The following is a 24,725-nucleotide window of genomic DNA, read 5'->3' on the forward strand; positions in this document are numbered from 1 at the left end:
CAATAGTTTTAACTTTTGCCTGGAGACCATTCAATTCACCACACATCACAGCAACGCCGTCATAAGATTGCCCCAGTTTGCCCTACCAATTTATTTTTGATATCAAAAAATTTTTTCTACAACCGTTAAAAATGTAATTTTTAGCACTCCATACGAGCGTTAAAAATTCTACTTTAAGGCACTAGTGCTTTAAAATATTTTTAAGGCACTGCAGTTCGTATTGACCGTATAGACAATTTTGATGTAATGTCAAAAAAATATAAAAATGGAATGTCAGTCACGTTCAAGTTAAAGTTTTTGTAGATATTGTCTTGTAATTATGTTTGTAGAAAAAATATTGTATGATATGCGTGTTAAAAAGTACATTTTTAAGACACTCATGTAAATTGCAGAACTCGCTATCGCTCATTCTGCAAATTTTCACATGCGTGCCTTAAATGTGTACTTTTAACACTTATATCATAAATAACTATTAATCTGTTCTTTAAAACACCAAAAATATATTCTGCCTTATTGCTTTTACTCACGTCTCTAAAACCAAAAACCTCTCATAAAAATATTACCACGTAACGCGTATCGAACAACAATAATTGATCATTGTGAATGACATGATAATCAGAAGTTTCATCTACTTCCAGCGAAAAGCAAATGGTTTTCTAAATCTCAGATTCAATAACGTTATTCAAAATGTAACTATTTGATTATATGTATTAGTTCATTCTGTATTACGAATACCCTTCGAATCAGAAAGTAAATATTTCTAAACAATTTTATTAATTCTCTATAATTACTTTGATTTTTAACAAATAATAATTCCTGACAACTTAAAAAAATTACAATATCAAACGACGTAAAACGGCGTAATTAGTTTTGACAATTTCTGCCGATGCGATGCTCCAAATGAAACACCGACGGGCAGATTTAAAAGTGCCGTACCTGGCCGGAGAGAATGTATGTATGTTCGCTGTTCGCTTTCGCTTGCTCATCGACTTGTTATTTCTTTGAGTTTTACGTGTAAATCGTCAAGCTACGGAGAGTTGGGTACGGCTAGCCGAAAATTCAGATGAATGGTTCGGATCATTCATTTTTTGAGAAGTCTTTTATGCGCAGGGATCACTTAACGTTCGGATTGATCAAATCCTTTTAAAAACCATGAATAAAATTTAATCTGTATTATCTGACAGATTTTTTTTACTTCACAGATACAAATATTAAAAAAAATTATATATAAATGTGTGTGTCGGCACTGCCGACCCTGCCGACCTTGACCGGCCGCCACTGTTAAAGTGAAAGAACTAGTTTAAATGTATTTCAATAGAACTCTTCAGAGTAGAGGTAGATAGAGTAAACATAAGTGATAATGATATCCAACATATACGATCTTTCTTATCACATAGGCATCTATTAAGAAAATATCAATATTATTAAGCTCATGCCTATTACACAAAGCATTGAAAGAAATTCCATCAGAGCATTTTAAAATTTAAGATCGACCTCTGTTATGGTTCTCTCTAAAACCCGATCAAATAAGATATTTTTAATTTATTCTTTTAATATACATAAGTAATATCAATATTACAAACAAAAAATACTCAGAATATCTAAAACTCTTAAATCACTTACTTATTCCCTCCAGTCGCTTAACGTTCCTACTTGTGTGCAGGTATACTCTTCTTAATAAATAAAAGGCAACGAATATTACTGCAGTGGGAATTAGAAGAAAATAATCTATCAGAGTCACTACAATGATGGCACCGATTAGATTTAGTAGAAGCTAGAAAAATATATTACGTTTAAATAATTATTTTAGTAAATGTTGTTGTAATTGTAGAGCAATTGCAGGCAAAACATGATATTTTTAATGTACATAAAAAAGTTAAAGAACTTGCAGGTGCACAAAAACGTAAGCAGACAAATACCCTGTATAATGTCAACGGAAACATAATAACAGAACTAGAAGAACAGTTGAAGACATGGAAAAACTATGTTGAAGAACTCTTTGCAGATGATAGACAACAATCTGAACTAAGTAACATACAAGGAGACGAAGGTCCAGAAATACCGGAAGAGGAAGTAATGTACGCACTAAAAAGAATGAAAAACGGTAAAGCCCCAGGTCCAGATAAAATACCAACGAAAATCCTTAAACTGATAGAAGAAGACTCGATCCAAATTTTAGTTGAACTTTTCAATAGCATTTATACATCAGGAAAAATACCACAAGAATGGCTTTTATCCACCTTTGTTATTATACCAAAAAAGATGAATGCCCAACAATGTAGTGATTACCGTACAATCAGTTTGAGGCGTTGTTTCCACTGAACGTTATGTCTCAAAGATGTCTTGACATAAATCAAGATGTATTCATGTGTTTCATGGATTATAACAAGGCCTTTGATAAAGTGTTAGATAAACGAGACATCCGACTAATAGCAAATATGTACTACAATCAGAAAGCAGTAATATATGTACTACAATAAGTGAGAGTAGAGAATAATACCACTGAAGAAATTGAAATAAAGCGAGGTGTGAGACAAGGGTGTATACTGTCACCAACCCTGTTTAATCTCTATTCCGAAGACGTAATGAATAGAACACTCTCTGAGCAATCCATAGGTATTAAAATAAATGGTGTTACATTAAACAATCTGAGATTTGCCGACGACACCGTTCTGATCGCAGAAACACTTAAAAGAGCTACAGACATTGGTGAATAGCAGACTGCAGCGAAGAATATGGACTATCTTTGAACATAAAGAAAACTACATTTATGGTAATATCGAAATCAACACGAAATGTCCAAAATTTATATTTACACAAAGAAATTATTGATCGAGTTAGCAAATACAAATATTTAGGCACTTTTATAAATGAAGACAACGATAGCTCAGCAGAAATCAAAATAAGAATAGAAAAAGCCAGATCCATATTAACTAAAATGAAGAGAGTGTTCTGTGGAAGAGATTTGAGCCTTGAAATGAAACTTCGCCTGATGAGATGTTACGTACTTTCTGTGCTGTTCTACAGAATGGAGTCATGGACGCTGAAAAAGATTGATATCAAAAAATTAGAGGCATTTGAACTGTGGATGTATCGCAGAATCTTGAGAATATCATGGACGGAGAGAGTCACAAACGTCGAGGTCTTGAGAAGAATGAATAAAGAAAAGGAAGTCATATTTACGATCAAAAAACGAAAACTGCAATACTTGGGACACATTACAAGAGGCGAAAGATATGAACTGCTTCGAATAATTATGCAGGGGAAGATAGCAGGAAAAAGGTCCATAGGAAGAAGACGAAACTCCTGGCTAAAGAATCTACGGGAATGGTATAGCTGTAGCAACAACGAATTGTTTCGGTCAGCAGTTTCGAAAATACATATAGCCCTGATGATCGCCAACCTTCGGAACGAAGATGGCACTTGAAGAAGAAGAAGAAGTAAATGTTCAATTAAATCGCTCATTCAATAATCATTATTATTTTCAACAAGTAATAAAATCTGTATGTAAAACATTTCTTCTTATTAAAGTTCCATCTTCTATCGAAGGTTGGATGTCAACAGCAGATCTAAATAGTTGGTTAGAACTCAGACTAAACCATTCCCTTAGATTTCGTAACCAGGAGGTTTGACTTCTGCCTACAGCTCTTTTACCTTTTATTTTGCCTCTATAATCAAACCCAGCAAACTGTAACGAGGACCTTTTACTATACGCCCCAAAATATTCAAGCTTCTGCCTCTTAATTGTCTCTATAATTTCTTCCCTCTTATTAACCCTATCAAGAACTTCCTCGATCAAAATGCACAGATTCGTAGGGCAAAGTTGTAAAAATGTAGCAGCGCAGCAACTTTATCCTTAGATCCATTCTTAGGTGTCCAATTTTGCCCTTGCTGTTTCTACAAGGCCTTTTAATCTCTTGTATTTGTTCTGCGTGTTGACTAACAAATGTTCCTAGATATTTGTATTTGTCTACTCTTTGTATCTGGATATTATTAATATGGAGTGTCTCGTTATCTTTTGGGTGTTTTGTAAAGACCATTAATTTTGTTTTCTTTAAGTTAATTTTAATACCATATATGGTACCTACAGTTCTCGTTCAGCCGTATGGCCAAGCTAGTACTGGACAAAAACATTTCAACTTATGGCACGCAAATTGAACCAGTGTATACCTATAAATATCTGGACCATAAAGTTAAATTAGTAAGAGGAAACCAAACTACAAAGTTAAACGGGAGGAAAGGAATAACGTGGACAGCTTACAGAAAACTGAGGAATACATATATTCCCATGTACTAAAAAAGAAGGTCTTTGATCAATGTGTGCACATATTCTAACGCATGGAGCAGAAAGACTGACCATTATCAAAAAAGTAATAAATAAGATACAACTTATGTTCCCAATGGAGATATCAATGTTGAATTGAACTCGGACAGTTTCAAATCAAATAGGAGGAAAACTGATATTATGGGCGCAGTTAAAATAATTATAACACTGAGATGGAGATGGGCAGGCCATGTTGGAAAATGAAAGATAGACCCAAAAAATTTTAGAATGGAGACCTCGACACGATACTTATTGCAATCGAGGACGTCGTCCAACAAGATGGTTGGACAATTTCAAGCGCATCTTGCACAAACTGGATTCAAGGTGACCAAGACCAGATTTACTGGAATTAATTACGGAATATTTACTATATTCAATACTGGACTCCAAACAGCTATTGATGATGATTATCAGTAGTGGTAGAGCTTGGGTAGAGCCTTGAACGGGAACAAACTTAAATCATGATTAGAATAAAACGTAGGGTCAAACACGAAGATAATATATCACCAAAACCATACTTATTAATATAGTTTAGTGTATGATTGATTGCAAAAAAACGAACAATTTTTCATTGATATGCTTTTTGTTGAAACAAAAGAAATTTTCATTATCATGAAAACCTCAAGCTTTCTGTGCCTGATCTGTCCATTGATTCTCTGTCTGCCTTAGTTTTGGTCTACTACGTCTTCCTATTCCCACCGGCTGCGCTCTTAAAATCCATATTACAGGCGGAACATAGGAATAGCAAACTGGAAAGGAGAATCAAAAGAAAGGAGAAGAACTTAGACTTCCGTGATCTATGGTACTCTCGACTTTGCCCTTTTTATAATAGACTCTACTAGAATGATGAAATACGTTATCGGTTGTAATTTACTATAATATTGTTTTATATTAATTATATAATAATGCTTACATAGAAGATTATTACCTGTGTTGTGTCACAGAAAGCATTGGGCAACATTTCATCAACGGCTCCTAAATCTTTCGAAAATCTATTTAAAATTCTCCCAGATGAGTTAATATTAAAAAATAGCATACTGGCGTGAATTATGCTTTCAAACATTCTGTTATGAAGTCTAAAAAATGTTAACTATAAGCACTAGGGTATTTTTTATTACTAAACTGTCGATGTTCTTCATAAATATCAAATTCGAAGACATATAAGTACAGTGTAGTAAAACTTGTATATCATAAAATGTCAACCACCTCATTCCAAGCGGATAATACCAAAGTGTTCTAGATACCAGATTTATGGACACTCTAAATTCTAAATAGTACTGTCGAAAACCATTCAGATTGCTTTAAATTAACAGATCCTCCCGACAAAACCAAGTTTGTAAGGAAAAATTCAACACCCGTATATCGGAAAACGAAGCATTTGCGCACATATGTTTATATAGCAAACTGTTATGATTTTTTTCACGCAGAATCGCTCCCTGAAGTTTGTTATTTAATATAGTTATTTAATCCTCCTCTATCTTTCCTCTTTCGTAAGAATGTAGTGGCGTCATGTAATTTGTTTGACTATTTCTATCCAAGTATCTCTCTCCTGTGCGTATTGTTTTGCTTCGAAGAATGAGTAACCAGTCATGTCCTTTATTTGGTCCAACCATCGTACTGAAAATCTTCCTCTGGATCTTTTGCCCGCTACGTAGCAGTTTTTAATAACACACTATCTAACACATCTATTATACAAACACGTATTATTCAAATGGACTAAAGCCGGCTCTTGAACCTTTGTGACTCAGAAGCAATTGCTTTCTGAGTCTTGGGGTAATAACCCGGTCTATATAGACATTTCAAATAACAAAAATTGCCGGAGAGCCAAATTTTGGTGGAGAGCTAGGGTATACCATAACAAATAAAGTTTAAAAAGTCCCCATCGATCCCATGTGTGCGTCAAAAGTTATTCGGGGTCAAAGGTCAAAATTTGAGATTTTTTGGATTTCTTTCGAAAACGGTAAGTTTTATCAAAAAAAAAACCTTAAACCAAAGTTGTAGATCTTAAAATTCTCTACAAAAATAGTCCTTACTATTTTTTTCCTAAGAGTTGCCATTCCTGAGATATCGCGATTCAAAGAGTCACATTATACATGATATGCACACGTTTCCACACCACCTGTGAGGTAGTGTACTCGGCGCGTTTTTTTTACCGTGGTTTCCCCTGTAGGCCTACTCCACTAACTGTTTTGACAATTTTAGGATAATTTAAGGAAACAATACCGGTCAAGTTCTAGATATTACCTTATTATTGATATTGATTATTGATATTGCTATTGATTATTAGGTTAAATATTGTTTTGATTTCTTTAGATATTTTAATCAGATTCATATTCTTGAAAGTCTACTTCAACAGTCAAGTCTTCTTCGATTTCATCTTCTTCCTCTTCCTCTTGCTGGATGTTCAAAAATTGTTCAAATGTGACTGAGTCATTGGTCTCTTCATTAAAATCACAGGAGTCTTCCTCTGTTGTACTAAACTGGACATTTGAGCAAGACTGACCTTGTCAGTTGGTACACACTAGAGAACACAGCAACCCGACTTTTTTACATCCACATTTGGCGCTACAACCTTTTTTGCAATTGCAAAAAATAGTGTTAAGGAGTTTTTCTGGAGCAGGTGGGAGTAAGGTTTTAATCGGTTCCAGAGTATTATCTATTAATTTCCAACCCCAGTCTTCTGGATTCAGTTCATTGCCTAGCCACGTTTGAACTTGATAATATACTCGATACAAATGTTGAAAAGCAGATGCTGATGTTGAAGGAAGACATGATAGTTGTACTTGTTTCTTGTTTCGCGTATTTTTTACAAAAGTTAAGTATCGGTATTTATCAAGACAAATAATTTTTTTTGAGTTCCATAAACCGCAAGAAGAAAGCGAATTCATTCCGTAATTATTGTTTGCGGTGTAGAATCAAGTTCTGTAAAAACTTTACAGTAGTCAGTCAAATCTATTTTTTCGAATAATTTAAGTACTGACGTTTTGCCCCTTCTGTACATTGCGGACGTAGTGTCGCAGCCGGTTATCGCATGTAAAAATAAAATGTACTTTTGACATTTGGGATAAGCCAATAAACTATTCGAAGAATATATCTCTGTTCGCTGTTGAGCCCTTCCAGGTTTCAGAAAATAAATAACTTTATCTACTGGAGTCCTTGCAGTAATCAGTACCAACAAATCAACATCTTCACCAACTACAATTGTTGTGTTTGTTGCCTTAAATTTTTCAATTGCTGTCTCAATTATAAAGACATCTGCGTCATTTTTAGCTTGTTTCACTTCAATATTCGCAGCTGTTAATTTGTCAGTTAACATGGAAATTAAACGAGATTTATTATTAATATTGGCGAAAAATTGTTGTTGATTCGCTGGAACTGTTATATTTTCATCAAAGATAATCTCGGAACCCGATGATGTTTATGTAGTTCCACGACGTTGTTCTGCAGCTTTAATATTCTTTGTCGAGTCATTGTAGCCGTCAAATACCACTGTCACTGTAAGCCCGTAATGTCTGTGTAGATACTGAACATATTTATCAAAAATAACGCTAAAGGTTTCTTTTCGATCCCACACAACTTGATGTAGTAGGTACCCTCCATCAATAATGTAAGTAGGGTTTCTACGATCAACCTCAGTATTGACTGATTCAAAGCAATCATAAATTGCTGACTTTGTTTTACGCATTCCAGCTGCATCGAAAAGTGATAAGGGGTAAGGAGCTAATTCATACTCAATAGCCATTGCCTATAATAGGCAATCTGTTCTTTTTTAAACAATGGTATAGCCAAATGTTTTTCAAGGCCACGTGGATAGAGGAAATTCAGTTTGGGACTGATTACCTTTTGAAGAAATATTTTCAGAATAGTATGATATGCTATATAAAAGAGACACAAATAGGCATTTATAATTGTCTTAAGGGCCACATATGTATACGTGGCTTATATGTGCATATAATGTATAAAGTAACTTTTAAAATCGCGATATCTCAGGAATGGTAACTCTTAGGAAAAAAAAATGTAAGGACAATTTTTGTAGATAATGTTAAGATCTACAACTTTGGTTTGAAGTTTTTTTTTGATAAAACTTACCGTTTTCGAAAAAAATCCAAAAAATCTCAAATTTTGACCTTTGACCCCGAATAACTTTTGACGCACACATGGGATCGATGGGGACTTTTTAAACTTTATTTGTTATGGTATACCCTAGCTCTCCACCAAAATTTGGCTCTCCGGCAATTTTTGTTATTTGCCAAGCATTTTGATGTCTAAGTTGACCGGATTATAATGAGAACTTTTGATCAGCTTGACCAAAGCTCTGTTGAGTTATCTGTAAAGTTTCAGCTAATTTAACTGAATCCACTTTTACACAAAAAGAGTGAGGGGTCCTTTATATAAACTTTGAAGTTTCTAGAATTTGTAATTTTTTTTGTGAAAACCCTGTATAGTAATTATTCATATTAAAACTAACTATACTTAATAACATACCTTTGTGACGCCCTCATGCAAATTGTGTAGTATACCAAAGATCTTGTGATTGATATGACGATAGTACCTACTATTAGAACATTGTATATGATGACAAAATCTAATCTGGAAAAACGATTAAAAAATCTCATCGATTCGGCCGAACCTTTAAACTCTCGAAGCTCTTCAACATTAACCCTGAAAATATCAGTTATCTAATATACAATGCGTTTGTTAGAGGGTGGTTATAAGTGGACAGAAATATCTGAATCCGCCAAGGTCAGACCGATCGAAAACTTTGGTTACGCGACGTTGTCAGATCAATTGGGTTTCAAAGGTTTTTCGGTTTTTTATTTGTTACCTGTGTCACAGTCAAATTTCCTTCTGTTTACTCCTGCGTAAATTGTAAAACAATGTTCATAATTTCACGGGATTGTGTACTTAGTGTCCTATTTTTCACGGCACTTGTAATATTCATGTGTATTAAAAATAAATTTACGTGCATAAAAATCGGCCCACTTAAAAATTTGGTCATTTTTGATGTCTCATATTTTCTAAACTTGTTGGCCTATTTAAGTGATTTTTTGAACATGTCATATCCTGATTCTTTAACAATACTACTGTCATAATATTGTTGCTAAAGGGGTAAATTTTCATTATATACCGGGTGAACCAATCAAACTGTGTTTTTTTCTCAAAGTTCGCATCACCCTGTGGAATATTCTAGCACTTATAAAATACTTAAATTAAAACCCAACTATAGCTTCAGGTTTTCTTAACATTCTGTTTTTTGATTCATTCGTTTATGTTGGGTAATAAAAAAGTTAGGTACTTTAACATACAGGGTGTTTCATTAATAATTGTCCATATAGTAATTGAAGAAACCTTAGCACAAAATACGAAGATTTAACCTAAAACACTTAAATAAAATGTGGTTCCTTACTGAGTTACAGGGTGTTTTATCTAAAAATGTAAAAACTATTTTTGCTCCTCATTTTAAAACTATTCGACATATCCTTTTCATACTTGGCAGAAAGTGCGACTACTATACACCTTACTAAATTATGATAAACAAACGTTTCTAGCTACTACCAGAGGCGTACGCCGGGGGATAGTGAATGGTTGATCCCTCTCAAATTCTACGCCACTGGAGGAATTACTATTTTAGTATCATTTTTAGATTCTCCAATACTTTTTACGTAAATAATATACTCTTCATTGGTAACGATAAAGTCATTAGTTTTCGAGATATTTGAAGTTAAATAAGAAACGGCACATTTATTTTGATTAATTTATGATATGATTCATATGATTAAAATTTAAAACTTATTTGTACCCAGTACTTTAAAACTATTTGGCGTATCCTTATCATACTTGGCAGAAAGTATAGGTACTGTACACCCTACTAAATTAAGATAAATAAACGTTTCTAGCTACTACCAGAGGCGTACGACAGGGGATAGTGGCTGGTTAACCCTTCCCAAATTCTACGCCACTGACGAAATTGCTATTTTAGTGTATTTTTTTGATTTTCCAATACTTTTTATGTAAATAATAATCTCTTCATTCGGAACGTTAAAATGATTAGTTTTCGAGATATTTGAAATTAAAAATGAAGCGACACAATACAATAATCAAAATAACCGTGTCGTTTCATATTTAACTTCAAATATCTCGAAAACTAATGACTTTATCGTTACCAATGAGGAGTATATTATTTACGTAGAAGATATTGGAGGATCTAAAAATGGCACTATAATAGTGATTCCTCCAGTGGCGTAGGATTTGAGAAGGGTCAACCATTCACTATCCCCTGTCGTACGCCTCTGGTAGTAGCTAGAACCGTTTGTTTATCATAATTTAGTAGGGTGTATAGCAGTCGCACTTTCTGCCAAGTATGAAAAGAATACGTTGAATAGTTTCAAAATGCTGAGCAAAAATAATTTTTAAATTTTTAGATAAAACACCCTGTAACTCAGTAAGGAACCACATTTTATTTAAGTGTTTTAGGTTAAATCTTCGTATTTTCTGCTAAGGTTTCTCCAGTTACTATATGGACAATTATTAATGAAACACCCTGTATAGACATGTTCTTCATCAATACACGGTGTTTTTAAATAAGTGCGACAAACTTTAAGGGGTAATTCTGCATGAAAAAATAATGACAGTTGGCTTTATAAACATATGTCCGCAAATGTTTCGTTTCTGAGATACGGGATGTTGAATTTTTTCTTACAAACTGACGATTTATTTATTGCTTTAAAACCAGTTGAGATATGCAAATGAAAATTGGTAGGTTTTAAGAGATAGTTATTTCGGATTTTTTTATATAAAATTAAGAATTTTATATTCACCATTAGCGTGCTTACGGGTAATTTGATAGGTCATATTACACGTATGTGCGCTAATAATGAATATTAAATTCTTAATTGTATGTCAAAAAATGTGCAATAACTACGTCTTAAAACCCACCAAATTTCATTGGCATATCTCAACCGGTTTTAAAGCAATAAAATAAATCGTCAGTTTGTAAGAAAAAATTCAATGTATCTCGGAAACGAAACATTTGCGGACATACGTTTATAAAGCCAACTGTCATTATTTTTTCATGCAGAATTATCCCTTAAAGTTTGTCGCACTTATTTAAAAACACCGTGTATTGATGAAGAACGTGTGTAGTTGTTAAAGTACCTTAATGTTGTTCTGAAGCTATTTTCTTGTGGCATTTTAATAATAAATTACTTTTAATGGGAAATAAGCCACAATTTTTAAATTAGCAACAACTTTTTTGTTTATTTTAGTAGTATTTTGTATTTTGACAACGAAACCCGATTTGGGCTTCGAAACGTTAATAAAATCATTTTTTTGGTAAAATTGTGGCTTATTTCCCATTAAAAGTAATTTGTTAAAGTACCTAACTTTTTTATTATCCAACATAAACGAATGAATAAAAAAACAGAATGTTAAGAAGACCTGAGGCTATAGTTGGGTTTTAATTTCAGTATTTTATAAATGCTAGAATATTCCACAGGGTGATGCGAACTTTGAGAAAAAACACAGTTTGATTGGTACAACCTGTATACAATGGAAATTTATCTGCTTTGCAACAATATTATGACAGTGGTATTGTTAAAGAAGCAGGCTATAACATGTTCGAAAAATCACTTAAATCGGCCAACAGGTTTAGGAAATATGAGACATCAAATATGACCAAATTTTTAAGTGGGCCGATTTCTATGCACGTAAGTTTATATTAAACGTATTCTAAATAAAAAACTATTTGACGATTTTATCTGGATATGTCGCAAAACCACTGATTTCGTGCACAATGCATTTTAAATGGATGTTTATTCTTTGCACTAACGCGTTCAACTGAAGTCCCCTCTCCTTGATTTGTTACCTAAGTGACCTTCGCAGTTTCAGATAGTTCTGTCCAATTGTACTCTAGACATTATCTAAAATGCATCTTACCACTGGGACAAGAAGTAATCGCCACTGCTGGCCACGACCTGTGCGAATAAAAAGAGAAATATCATGCAAAATACGCCAAACCAGTTGGCGCCTGCACCGAAATATTCGGTGTAGTTGGAGAAATCAACTGATCCAAAAGTTCGTATTTCGGGGATTACAAATGGCCGTTTCTAAAACAACAAGATAATTATTTTCATTTTGGTTTTATATAAAATATAGTGTAAAGTTGAGTAAAACATATTTAACAATGGGAAACTTGACTTTTACTACCACCGAATGATCATTCTTCTTCCTGTGCCTTAGCCTTTAAGGACATTTGCGATCTTTACTCTATCTGCATCAGGACGTGCGTCGTCTCCCCAATCCTCTCTTTTTTTCCTTCCACTTTCCCTTGTATAACCAATCATATCAACTCATTTTTCATTTCTCAGTAAGTGACCAAAGTAGCTCATTTTTCTTTCTTTCATAGTGTTCAATATTTCTTTTTCTTTTTTCATCTTTTTTAATGGTTCAATGTTTGGCACCTGTTGTGTTATGATATTTTCAACATTCTTCTAATCTCTATTCCCAGTTTTCCATTGCGTAATACTGTTGTTCTGAAGCTATTTTCTTGTGGCATTTTTATAATCAAGTATATTCAAATGGGAAATAAGCCACAATTTTACCTAAAAATGATTTTATTAACGTTTCGACGCCCAAGTCGGGTGTCGTTGTCAAAATACAAAATAATACTAAATAAACAAAAATGGTGTTGCTTAGTAAAAAATTCTTCTAATAATTTATTTAATCTGACTCATTTATATCGGCAATTCAGACACGTATATACATTTTAAAGTAGACGACTTTAAAATGATATTGCCAATATTGATGAGTTGCGTTCCTGGGACGACTTTACTAAAAGATAGTTCATTCGATTACATGAAATCAATCCCAACTCAAGAATATCTGCCACAAAAAATCATAGCATGTGATCTGTCTTTAAAAAGACAACCAAATGCAACGGTGGCACTGAAATTCTCGCGTTAGAGATTCCATAGTAAATCACGAGGGAAAACCAGGAAAAACCTCGTGATACTATCCCGACATCGTAAGTATTTGGGTTTACATTTAGTTTATTCTCAAAAATAATACCAAATTCTGACTTGATATTTTAAATTTTAAATAATACTAAAATACTAAATATGTACTAACTCGATATGTTACTGATTTACTAATTGTGGTATTTTCTTTCTATTGACTTCCTCCTTTAATATAGGTAACCACATCCTATTGCATTCTACCGAGATTATGCTAAATGAAACCAATTGTGTCGCAAATTCCTCGGTAGAATGCAGTAGGATGTGGTTACCTATATTAAAGGAGGAAGTCAATAGAAAGAAAATACCACAATTAGTAAATCAGTAACATATCGAGTTAGTACATATTTAGTATTTTAGTATTATTTAAAATTTAAAATATCAAGTCAGAATTTGGTATTATTTTTGAGAATAAACTCAATGTAAACCCAAATACTTACGATGTCGGGATAGTATCACGAGGTTTTTCCTGGTTTTCCCTCGTGATTTACTATGGAATCTCTAACGCGAGAATTTCAGTGCCACCGTTGCATTTGGTTGTCTTTTTAAAGACAGATCACATGCTATGATTTTTTGTGGCAGATATTCTTGAGTTGGGATTGATTTCATGTAATCGAATGAACTATCTTTTAGTAAAGTCGTCCCAGGAACGCAACTCATCAATATTGGCAATATAATTTTAAAGTCGTCTACTTTAAAATGTATAATACGTGTCTGAATTGCCGATATAAATGAGTCAGATTAAATAAATTATTAGAAGAATTTTTTACTAAGCAACAACATTTTTGTTTAGTTTAGTATTATTTTGTATTTTGACAACGACACCCGACTTGTGCGTCGAAACGTTAATAAAATCATTTTTAGGTAAAATTGTGGCTTATTTCCCATTTGAATATACTTGATTGCATAATACTGATTTCACTATATTATTGAAAACGCTTGTAGCCATCTCAATGCGTCATTTTATTTAATGGCTGCGTAGCCATTGTTTATTTAGCTCATATCCCAAGTAATTATATCAGGGTACATTCTCTAATAGGCCTGAATCCCTCGTACCAAAAAAAAGTTTATTAATATCGAGCTGAAAATTTGTTAATAGCTTAATTGTGTCTAGTCGGACAAACTTTAATGCATGGGAACACTGGAACAGGGGAAGTTTTAATTGTGGAACGTGAATTTAATTGTGGAACGTGTCATCTTGACAAGTTTATGATTGTGAAAACTAGTAGGTTGTTTTTAAGTTTATTCCACAGCAAACTTTATATAATTGTTTGTCCGACAAATATGTTGGGCATTTTAATAAGTCCGACACGTAGAACATGTTAAATGACAGGAATTATGTTGGTGGTAAATAGCAGTCTGATTTTTGCATGAGAGTTTAATGAAAGGGTAACAAATCAATAAATTGGAAGTTCTGTCCGACAAAATACATGAGACGTTTTCGTAGTCTGACGTTCGAAACCTGTACCTGTTCCACAATTAAAACATGTCTGGTTCCAGTGTTCCCGTACATCAAAGTTTGTCCGACTAGACACCCTTAAGCTATTAACAAATTTTCAACTTGCTATTAATAAACTTTTTTTGGTACGCGGGATCCAGGCCTATAAAGCTTTTCTTTAACGTAGATTGCTTTGTCTTCAATCTTGTTCTTACCTACTGAAAATCATGATTGTTTGTTTGTTTTGTATTCAGAGCCATTCTATATCTCTTGCAGTACTGCATAGTGCGATCAACCAAAATTTGCACCCCTTTTCTGCTATCCGCAAGGAGTATTGTATCGTCTGCATATCTGAGATTATTCATTGTGTTCCGTTAATTGAAGGGCTCGGGGCAATAAGGGACCTAAGCCACATTTTTTGAAATTTGAAGATTTTAGTAACACAGGCTCTGTAACAATGTTCTCAAGCCACCAGCGAAGTTTTACGGCTATTGGGCAATAGATGTGGCCACCAGGCTATAACGACCTTGTGCCGACTTGCAAAATCATGGAAAACTTTTAAGCAAGAACGTCATAAGCCACAATAAAATCAACATGGCGACATATGATCGAAGAGTGTTGAAAGAAAAACAATTATCTTATAAGGAAAAATACAGTAGTTCAGGTTCGGATTTTGACTCTTGACGATTCTGTAATGTAAAGGATCGAGAATAGTCTCCGCACACGAGATCCAGTGAAAGTGATGAATCTTCTCCGAAAAAGGTAAGTATGTAAACATTTTAGTGGCTTGAGACCTTCTTGCTGTAGGATATGTGGCTTGTGTCTTAATAAGTTATAATAACATTAAATTTACTTTTTTAGTAAAACGTCACCATAAATAACCTGTTTTAAATTTTTTTATTGATAAAGAGCCATTAACACTAATATTCTATTTAAATTAATTTGTCAATAACACGTTTTAAGATCAAAAAAGTATTTTATTTAGTAGGTGGCTTGGTCCCTTCTTGGTTCGATAGCGAAGACCCAAATTCCATATTCATTAAACACACCCTAAATGGAGCGTTTGATGAAGTAAATGTTGGTAAGAGGGTTGTAAAGTTTGGTGACAACAAAAAGCTTAAAAAATATATATGTACCTATATGGAGGACCAATAGTACTGAACATAAAAAATTCAGGATATAAAGAAACTTTTACAATATATTCCTCTCACAAACTAGCAGTTTTATCTCAGTATTATTAGAATCAGTACAAGTAACATTGAACAAGGCTATAACCAAGTTGATGAAGCAGAGGAAGTAGACAGGGATGATGAAACCGATTTTTTTAATAGAAAATAATATTGTAGGTACATTCTTGATTTTAGAATGATTTATTTTGCTATTTTCAAAATTATTTTGTTATTTTCAAAAAGGTCATAAGCCACTTTTATTTGTTTAATAATTTTTTTCTTAAAAAATGCAGTTTCATTTTGTATCTTTCTTTGAAAAAATATATTTAATAATTTATTATGTTTGTAAGGAATTAAGGTAAACATTATGAAATATAAAAATATGATTTCAGGATTTTGTCAAAAACTTCAGACGTGATTTACTCAAAACTTTTCAAATGAGGCTTAGGTCCCTTATTGCGCCGACCCCTTCAATTGATATGTCTTTAATTGATGTCTTCTAGTACTTTTTTAATAGCTCGACACCGTTCTATGAATTTTTGTATAGTAAATAATGCCTCCCTAGTGTCAAAGCCTTTTCTAAATCCCAGTTGGTTTCCTATTATTATTCTCTCGTCTAGTTTTTTGTAGACAGTTCATGAATCACTCCCAAGGAGAGTTTTAAAACATGGTTCATCAAGCTGATCGTTCTATGTATATTCTTCAAAGTACCCCGCACAAACCTTATGGAAATTAGGTCCCAGTGGATTTCGTTCATACTTTGGGAAAATACTCTTTGAAGCATCCTGATAAAAAGTTCTCATGGGCACAACTCAATCGTATGAAGGATTTTCAAGATATAGAGGCACAAACTCGTAAAATTATAAGATTTACTGGGTATTCCAATTCCCTGAGTTACTGGTTATCTGGCAACATGTAGAAGTTTGGATCAAGGAAAAGTACTAGTAGTCTAGGATTTTTTCCTGGCTGTCCAATGGCGACCTTTACTTTGACCTTGACCTTCAACGGACGTCATCTTCTATAGTTTCGAGGGTTTTCGGCATTAAATTGGTATAAACAGATTACTCATGGGTTTTTGGGATCGCTAAACACGAATATGCCATCAGAATTGACCACCGGAGGACGTGCTGGCCAGCGCCACTGCAAGGGACGTCATCTTCTAGAGTTTCGATGGTTTTCGGCATTTAATTGATGCAAATGAATTACTGGAGGGTTTTTTGAGGTCGCTAAACACGAATATGCCACCAGAACCGACTCCCGGAGCACTTGGTTTCCACGGTCAATGAAAGGCGCTCCTGGAGTTTCGAGACTCTTTGGTACTACATTAATGCAAACGGATTAGTTATAGGTTTTTGGGGTGGCTGAACACGAATACGTGATCAGCACAGACACAGGAGTACCTGGTGCCTAAGACAGGTTATCTTCTGGAGTTTCGGAGGAATCAAATGGATTACTCTTAGGTTTTTAACTCCAGAAGATAACCTGTCTTAGGCACCAGTTGCTCTTGTGTCTGTGCTGATCATGTATTCGTGTTCAGCAACCCTAAAAACCTATAACTAATCCGTTTGCATTAATGTAGTACCAAAGACCCTCGAAACTCCAGGAGCGCCTTTCATTGACCTTGAAAACCTGGTGCTCCGTGAGTCGATTCTGGTGGTATATTCGTGTGTAGCGGCCTCAAAAAACCCTCCAGTAATTCATTTGCATCAACTAAATGCCGAAAACCATCGAAACTCTAGAAGATGACGTCCCGTGCAGTGGCCCTGGCCACCACGTCCTCCGGAGGTAAATTCTGATGGCATATTCGTGTTTAGCGATCCCAAAAACCCATGAGTAATCTGTTTATATCAATTTAATGCCGAAAACCCTCGAAACTCTAGAAGATGACGTCCGTTGAAGGTCAAGGTCAAAGTAAAGGTCGCCATTGGATAGCCAGGAAAAAATCCTAGACTACTAGTACTTTTCCTTGATCCAAACTTCTACATGTTGCCAGATAAGTAACTCAGGGAATTGGAATACTCAGTAAATCTTATAATTTTCCGAGTTTGTGCTTCTATATCTTGAAAATCCTTCATACGATTGAGTTGTGCCCATTAGAACTTTTTATCAGGATGCTTCAAAGAGTATTTTCCCAAAGTATGAACGAAATCCACTAGGACCTAATTTCCATAAGGTTTGTGCGGGGTACTTTCATTGCGTTGGGTTTTTTGGTATTGTGATGAACTCAGATATTAGCAATTCTTTCGGCATATTCCCGATATAGTGAATTTCGTAGAAAATCTACGAATGGTCGAATTTTATAGAGCTTATCATTACAATATTCCCTGACTTTATTAAATGTTTTTTGTTTGGTAACATTTTGTTCCAAATTCCAAATAAAAGGAAAATAATAAACAAATATAACTATTAAGCAGTGGCGGATCTAGAAATGTGTCTGGTTGGGGGAGGGGGAACTTCCAATGAAACACAAACCAGAAGACATAAAAAGAAAAACGTGGAAAAAACATAAATAATAACTTACATGCATAATAGTTAACTTGCATAAAATTTTAAATTCGAAAAAATGGTATAAATCACAACAGAACATAATTTAGAACATGTATCAAAAATAAAAATGTTTTGTTTGTCTTTCGTTTGTCCCCTAAAGACGACTAAAAATTCAACTTATACCAGCCACCCCAAAACGCGTCGTGACGTCACAGGGTTGTATGTTTACATTCTACACCAATTGTATATATAATTTTAAATTAGACATTATAAGGTTTGTTCCAACACGACCAAGAACCGTCAGATTACCGTTTCGTTGAATTAATATGTTCCATGGTATTGCGCAGGACGGTGATCGTTTGTGGACGGTTTCTGGGTCGTGTTGGAACAAAACTAGTAACGTCAGTAGAAAATACAGTTATGTGACGTTACAAATGTTTTTGATCGTTTGAACTATTCATAGAAAATTTGTACTTTTACAAAATGGTTTTATTTTCAATAGTAAACCTTCTTTCCTTTCCTTCAAAAACTGTATCAAACTGCAATCTCAACAAACTGGTATATTTTATTACAATGACATAAGATAAATGTCATTAGAATATAAATATTTTTCCTTTATTCCCCGACGACGATCTGGCTAAATACCCAAGTAGGTGGAGGCCAATAAACTAAAGAAGAAGAAGAAGAAGAAGAATATACGTAAATATAACCGTAAACTGAACCACATAGTCAAACTCTGTGACGTCACGGGTCGTTTGAACTATTTTAAGATAAAGAAGACTTTAAATTTGTACTTCTAAGTTATTAGAGAGTTATTAGAGAGATATCGAAACCCTATTTAACAACGTCCTTTAATAAAAGATCCTTTATTTTGACATATACGCAAGCGCAGTATCACGTCCTTTATTTTTGTCCTGTAATAAAATACAGGCCGCCCGTATTTAAGGAAAAATAGAGGACAAAAATTTTTTAATAAAGGATCCTTTATTTTGACGTAACGTGTCAAAAATGTGACAAATTTGTCAAATTATGTGAAGAAACAAGAAAAGAAAGGCGTCTAACTTCACTTATATTTATGTTTTTATCAACAAATAGAATTTTATAGGTTAATATCTCTCTATTATGAGTTTTTGAAGCGTGAAATTTTGGAAATCTCATTTTTATACAAAACTGAACATTATTATGTAATAAAAAAATGTGCAAGTTCTCTATTGTCCTAACTAGCGGGTTTGTTGGGTTAAATTTGTCTGTCTATGGTGTAAGTTTCATGAATTTTGGACCTTCTTGGGAGAGAAATTTCCCCTATCCCCAGTATCCCCACTCATAGATCCACCACTGCTATTAAGACAGTCACCTTTTTTCCTTCTATATCTATCATACTTTGAAATGCGGCGCTCGTCACAGAGATATTTCTCAGTAACTTTTCAATTTCTTTTTCTTCTATGGGAGCCGCAGAGGAAGCATCTTTTAAAACAGTAGCAAACACTGGCATATCTTCTCTACCCATTAGTTCTGAATAGCTTCCTTGACACTGTATAACACCTTCGTTCATTATGACGATATGATCGGCTCGTTTTAGATATTGCAACTGATGAGTTATTAATACTACTATTTTATCTTTGAGGTATCTATAAGAATAAGAAAATTATAGAAAAAATCAAAAACAGAAACCTATGAATGATACAGTTATTTCAAAACACCTCTAGTTTGCAAAATAACCAAAATTCACTTAATTTACCAAGTTGAACAGGTTTTTAATACATAGTTAAAGTTAAAGACGTTGGTACAAATCTGGTGAACGACGAAGCCATTCAATAGGTACTACCTAATCTAGCATTGTCATCGTTCCCTCCCAGTGATCAATCCAGTTCAGTTGACTGGAATGACAGTCTATTTTTCATTCTAGCTTGACTATTCCATCCAGCCTCACTGGAATAGTGTGAACGGCCAATCAAGTGCTTGATTATGGCATTAAGGCATTGCCACTATAGTGTTACCCATCTTACAGTTTTTGAATGGCTGGAATAATGTAGATGATATGATCCAGTCCAGTACTGTACTAGATTAACTCGCTGGATAATTGGACTGGAATAATTTCCAGACAATTTGTGAAGTTAAGAATACAATGATTTCTAAACTAAACACTATTAATAACTTGACCCAATGTTCTTTCAATAACTTTTTTATTCGTAGTCTTTAATAGAAATACGTACCTTCTTATACACCCTTCGAACAGCTGTTGTCCGACTTGAATATCAACAGCAGATAAAGGATCATCCAAGAGATAAATGTCGGCTTCTTTATAGACACATCGCGCAAGATTCACTCTAGCTCTTTGACCTCCGCTCAAAGAAACGCCTCTTTCTCCAACGATGGTTCTGTCTCCAAACTGAAGAATGCCGAAATCTCTGTTAAGAGCACAAACTTTAACTACTTGTTTGTATTTTTGATAGTTGAATTCCCTGCCAAAGAGAATATTCTGTCGAACCGAGCCTAAATATAATTCAAGATATTAATGTCTTATTTACTATTCACTAATTCACAACTTCAATAAAATAAGAAAGACAGCTCCCGGAACGAATCATTGCCGATGAGAAACGCTGTCGACAGTCGTACGCCCACCTAAACTCTACAGTCTCTACAGTCTACACAGACAGGATTTCTCTCACCGGCCATGGTTCGCTCCGGGAGCTATATTACGTTAGCTACCTTTCAATGACCCACTAGAGAATTCCATTAATGAGACCCCAAGTAAATAGTCTGGGCTGATTATCGGAGAATAGGTCATTTTTGGGAAAAGTTATTTCGAATTATAAGATCCTATATATTAATAATATAGGTATGCAAAGTCCGCAGATAGTGTGCTACTTTTTTTATAAACAAAATGGCGCCGACAAATCGTGTTTTTTTCAATTATTGCTCTATAACTCCGAAGATTTTAACTTTACGACAAAAACACCCAAAAAAAAAATTCACCGTGATTAAATTCTGCATAGAGACGCGTTTTTTTCGATCTGCTCCGACGAAAATTTTCCTCGAAAAATGCGGGTTTTCCTAACAAAATCTTAAATTTTCAAATAAAGTTTTAGATAAGTAATTATCTACCAATAATTAAAAAATTTGGTGACCTAAAAGCCTTTTTGGTTTAGATTATAGTTCCAGAAGCTGATGAAAATTAAACGAATATTTTAGAAACAATTCAATTGTTAATTAATAATTTACGGTCGCAATAATAACCAAAATAATTATGATACACTGATCAAGCTTTGAAATCTTATAAAGATGAGATGCCTATTTAACATTTTGTCGACAAAATATGAATTTTTTATTTTTTTGCATAATCTTTAAATGTTTAAAAAAATAGTTATAAACAAATTAACGTTTCTCAGAAAGTTTTTATTATATTATAATTTTAAAAAATAGCTAAAATGCGCATTTCAAATATCTTGAAAATGAATGCTTTAATACTTTTTTACAACCATTTGTAGAAAAGTTATGAAACAGCAAAATAAACATACGATTACTGCTGTGTTTATAATTTTTTTTAATTCTTTCAAAGCGTAGAAGTAAGTTTAAAGTACAAGCTAATTATTTACAAAAAAATATCTATTATCAGTTTAATGGTTATATTTTAACTAAAGATTATAAATATATTTTTTTGTAATTTACACGCGTGAAAGTAGAGTAACACAGTACTGTAGCTAAAATTTTCACTCGGAACGACGACCGGCCGCGTGATGTACAGCTGGTTTCTAAAAAAACTGATACGACTCTTAAAGCATATTTTGTAGAAAATTGAGCAGTGTATTTTGAAGGATAAAATTTGTTATTTACATATAGTTCTTAGGCCCCCATATAAAATTATTATTTATGACCACACCGTTGAAACTTTTTGTACTTGTTATTTGGGTGGAGTCGGACAAATTTCGAGCTTAGCGCATCATGGCAGTGGGGCGTTTGTCTGTCAAGCGGTCACGAAGTTGTCAATTTTATGCAAGAAAAAAATTTATAACCACATTGGTCATTTTATTTTAATCAATGGTTTTTATCGTATAAACAGCGAAAATAATTTTGTCGGACAAAAATATTGGGGCATACGACGCGTCGGACACGCTAAATATGTCAAATTTATGAAAATAAAAAATTTATTACCACATTGCTAATTTTATCAGAATATACCATAAAACATTTTTACAATAATGTGGTAACCTTGTCGGACAATTTTCACGGGGCATATGCACAGTCGGACGCGCCGAAGATGTCAATTTCCTGAAAATTTTTTATTTATTACCACAGATGTCATTTTTATTTTGTGCTGTTCTTTTACATGTGTAATGCATATTGGATCACTTGTCGGACAAAAATAATGGGGCGTTTTGGAGATACAGGGTGTCAAAGTTAAACTTTTTTTTTATTTATTATCGAATATTTCCTGACAGGTATGAGATAACAACATGAAATTTGGTATGTGGGGGTTTCTTGGGTCGAGGAAACTAAATTCCCTACCAAAAATTATGCATTGCCCAGAGGGCGCCACATACGCCTTTCAGCACTCATTTATTACGTTCAATTTTTTTATCCCTCACTCTGTATAATTTTGACATTAAAATTTTTATTGTCCTATTAGTTTTACTTAAAAAAGGTATACTTCTTTCATCTCCCTAAACTCAACCGTTTTCGAGATAAACGCATTTTAAATCTGCGATACACCATCATTTTTAGCATAATATCATTGTAGTTACACCCGAAAAATAACTTAAAACCATAAAATTATCCAAAAATGTATCGCAAATTTCTTCAAATGGAATTTGCGATGCAGTGACATAAATTTGAGAACTGCTATATATTATGCTAATATTATGCTAAAAATGATGGTGTATCGCAGATTTAAAATGCGTTTATCTCGAAAACGGTTGAGTTTAGGGAGATCAAAGAAGTATACCTTTTTTAAGTAAAAATAATAGGAAAATAAAAATTTTAATGTCAAAATTATACAGAGTGAGGTATAAAAAAAATTGAACGTAATAAATGAGTGCTGAAAGGCGTATGTGGCGCCCTCTGGGCAATACATAATTTTTGGTAGGGAATTTAGTTTTCTCGATCCAAAAACCCCCACATACCAAATTTCATGTTGTTATCTCATACCTGTCAGGAAATATTCAATAATATATAAAAAAAATTTTAACTTTGATATCCTGTATCTCGGTTATTATAAAATTTGTACTAAGATAAGTTTAAATCTAAGCTAACTAACTAAGCTTAAATCGGTCTATTTTTACCTCAGGAACCTGACGTTAAGCTATGGCCCATTATTTACGAAATTTTACCTGTATATAAATTAAATGAAATACATTCAGTATTGTTTCTCGATTCCACGTTAAGATATATATGGTCGCCTTCTATGATTATCTCTCAAATGATCTAGTGTCCATCGAATGTACACTAGAGTTTTTTTTCTATTCGAAATAGAATAAAAAATTATTTTAATGGCCGGTAAATGAACTCGTATTGCTCTATTTTTATATAAATCTATCTAAATTTAGCGTCGCAACCACTACAACTACATAAACCATTTCGGCGATAATGATCAAATGGATTATACTTTTGGAACTAGATACCTTCTAATCGTATTACCGAATTTGATCACTAAATATGAGTTTGAAACGTATTGAGAAGTAGTGTCTGATGCATCCAAGGTCAAGTAGGATAACCGAAGGTATTATAGGATTATTGAGCTTGAAAAACCGGTTTTCCTATAGGAAATAGATTTGATCACACTTATGAAAGCTATAACTTAAAAATTCGAATTTTTCCAGATAGAGGTATACACCGATAGACGCATCTGGAGTCCTCCTTATTTGTTGGCGCAATTTGTAGGTTGAAATTTTGAGTAATTGTCTAAAAACCAAAATTTTCAAAGTTTAGTTTTTCGGTTTTTCAGCTGTACTGAGCCGTGTGTATCTCTGATCTTAACCACTTAAGCACTATTTGAAAGCTTAACTCAACGCTATTAATTTGGTGCACTTTTGGTTTTCCTGTCTCTTCTTGAACCTAAGATTTATACCCCCAAAAAATATGCCGTTTTGTACCTACCAAGTCCTACAGCTGGCTTATGGGTGGTCGAAAGTCACAAGCTATACCGGTTCTGAATCGGCCCTGACCCCCTCTTAAAACATAGAAAAGAAATTCAGATCGGTATAACTTTTCCACAAACATACACACAAACATACAAAACATTTTCCCCTTTTTAAATAGAAATTGAGTAAAATTTCTGAGATCGGTAACTTTTGAATGAT

The 24,725-nt window shown here is 33.7% G+C and overlaps 1 protein-coding gene across 2 annotated transcripts in view; it reads right to left on the bottom strand.

The window, feature by feature from the left end:
- LOC114329657 (probable multidrug resistance-associated protein lethal(2)03659) overlaps positions 1 to 24,725 on the bottom strand; it is an 86,707-nt gene that overhangs the window by 14,139 nt on the left and 47,843 nt on the right. Inside the window, exons 8-13 of one of the 2 annotated variants that reach the window (XM_050647348.1) lie at positions 20,643 to 20,922; positions 19,784 to 20,057; positions 12,260 to 12,429; positions 8,810 to 8,986; positions 5,253 to 5,400; positions 1,624 to 1,774 (exon numbers count right to left, since the gene is read on the bottom strand). In XM_050647348.1, coding sequence (XP_050503305.1) covers positions 1,624 to 1,774; positions 5,253 to 5,400; positions 8,810 to 8,986; positions 12,260 to 12,429; positions 19,784 to 20,057; positions 20,643 to 20,922 — 1,200 coding nt within the window. The remainder of the gene's footprint in view (positions 1 to 1,623; positions 1,775 to 5,252; positions 5,401 to 8,809; positions 8,987 to 12,259; positions 12,430 to 19,783; positions 20,058 to 20,642; positions 20,923 to 24,725) is intronic. The other variant, XM_050647349.1, reaches the window with a different exon arrangement.

The sequence above is a fragment of the Diabrotica virgifera genome, chromosome 3, assembly GCF_917563875.1.
Source record: "Diabrotica virgifera virgifera chromosome 3, PGI_DIABVI_V3a".
Taxonomy (NCBI): Eukaryota; Metazoa; Arthropoda; class Insecta; order Coleoptera; family Chrysomelidae; genus Diabrotica; species Diabrotica virgifera.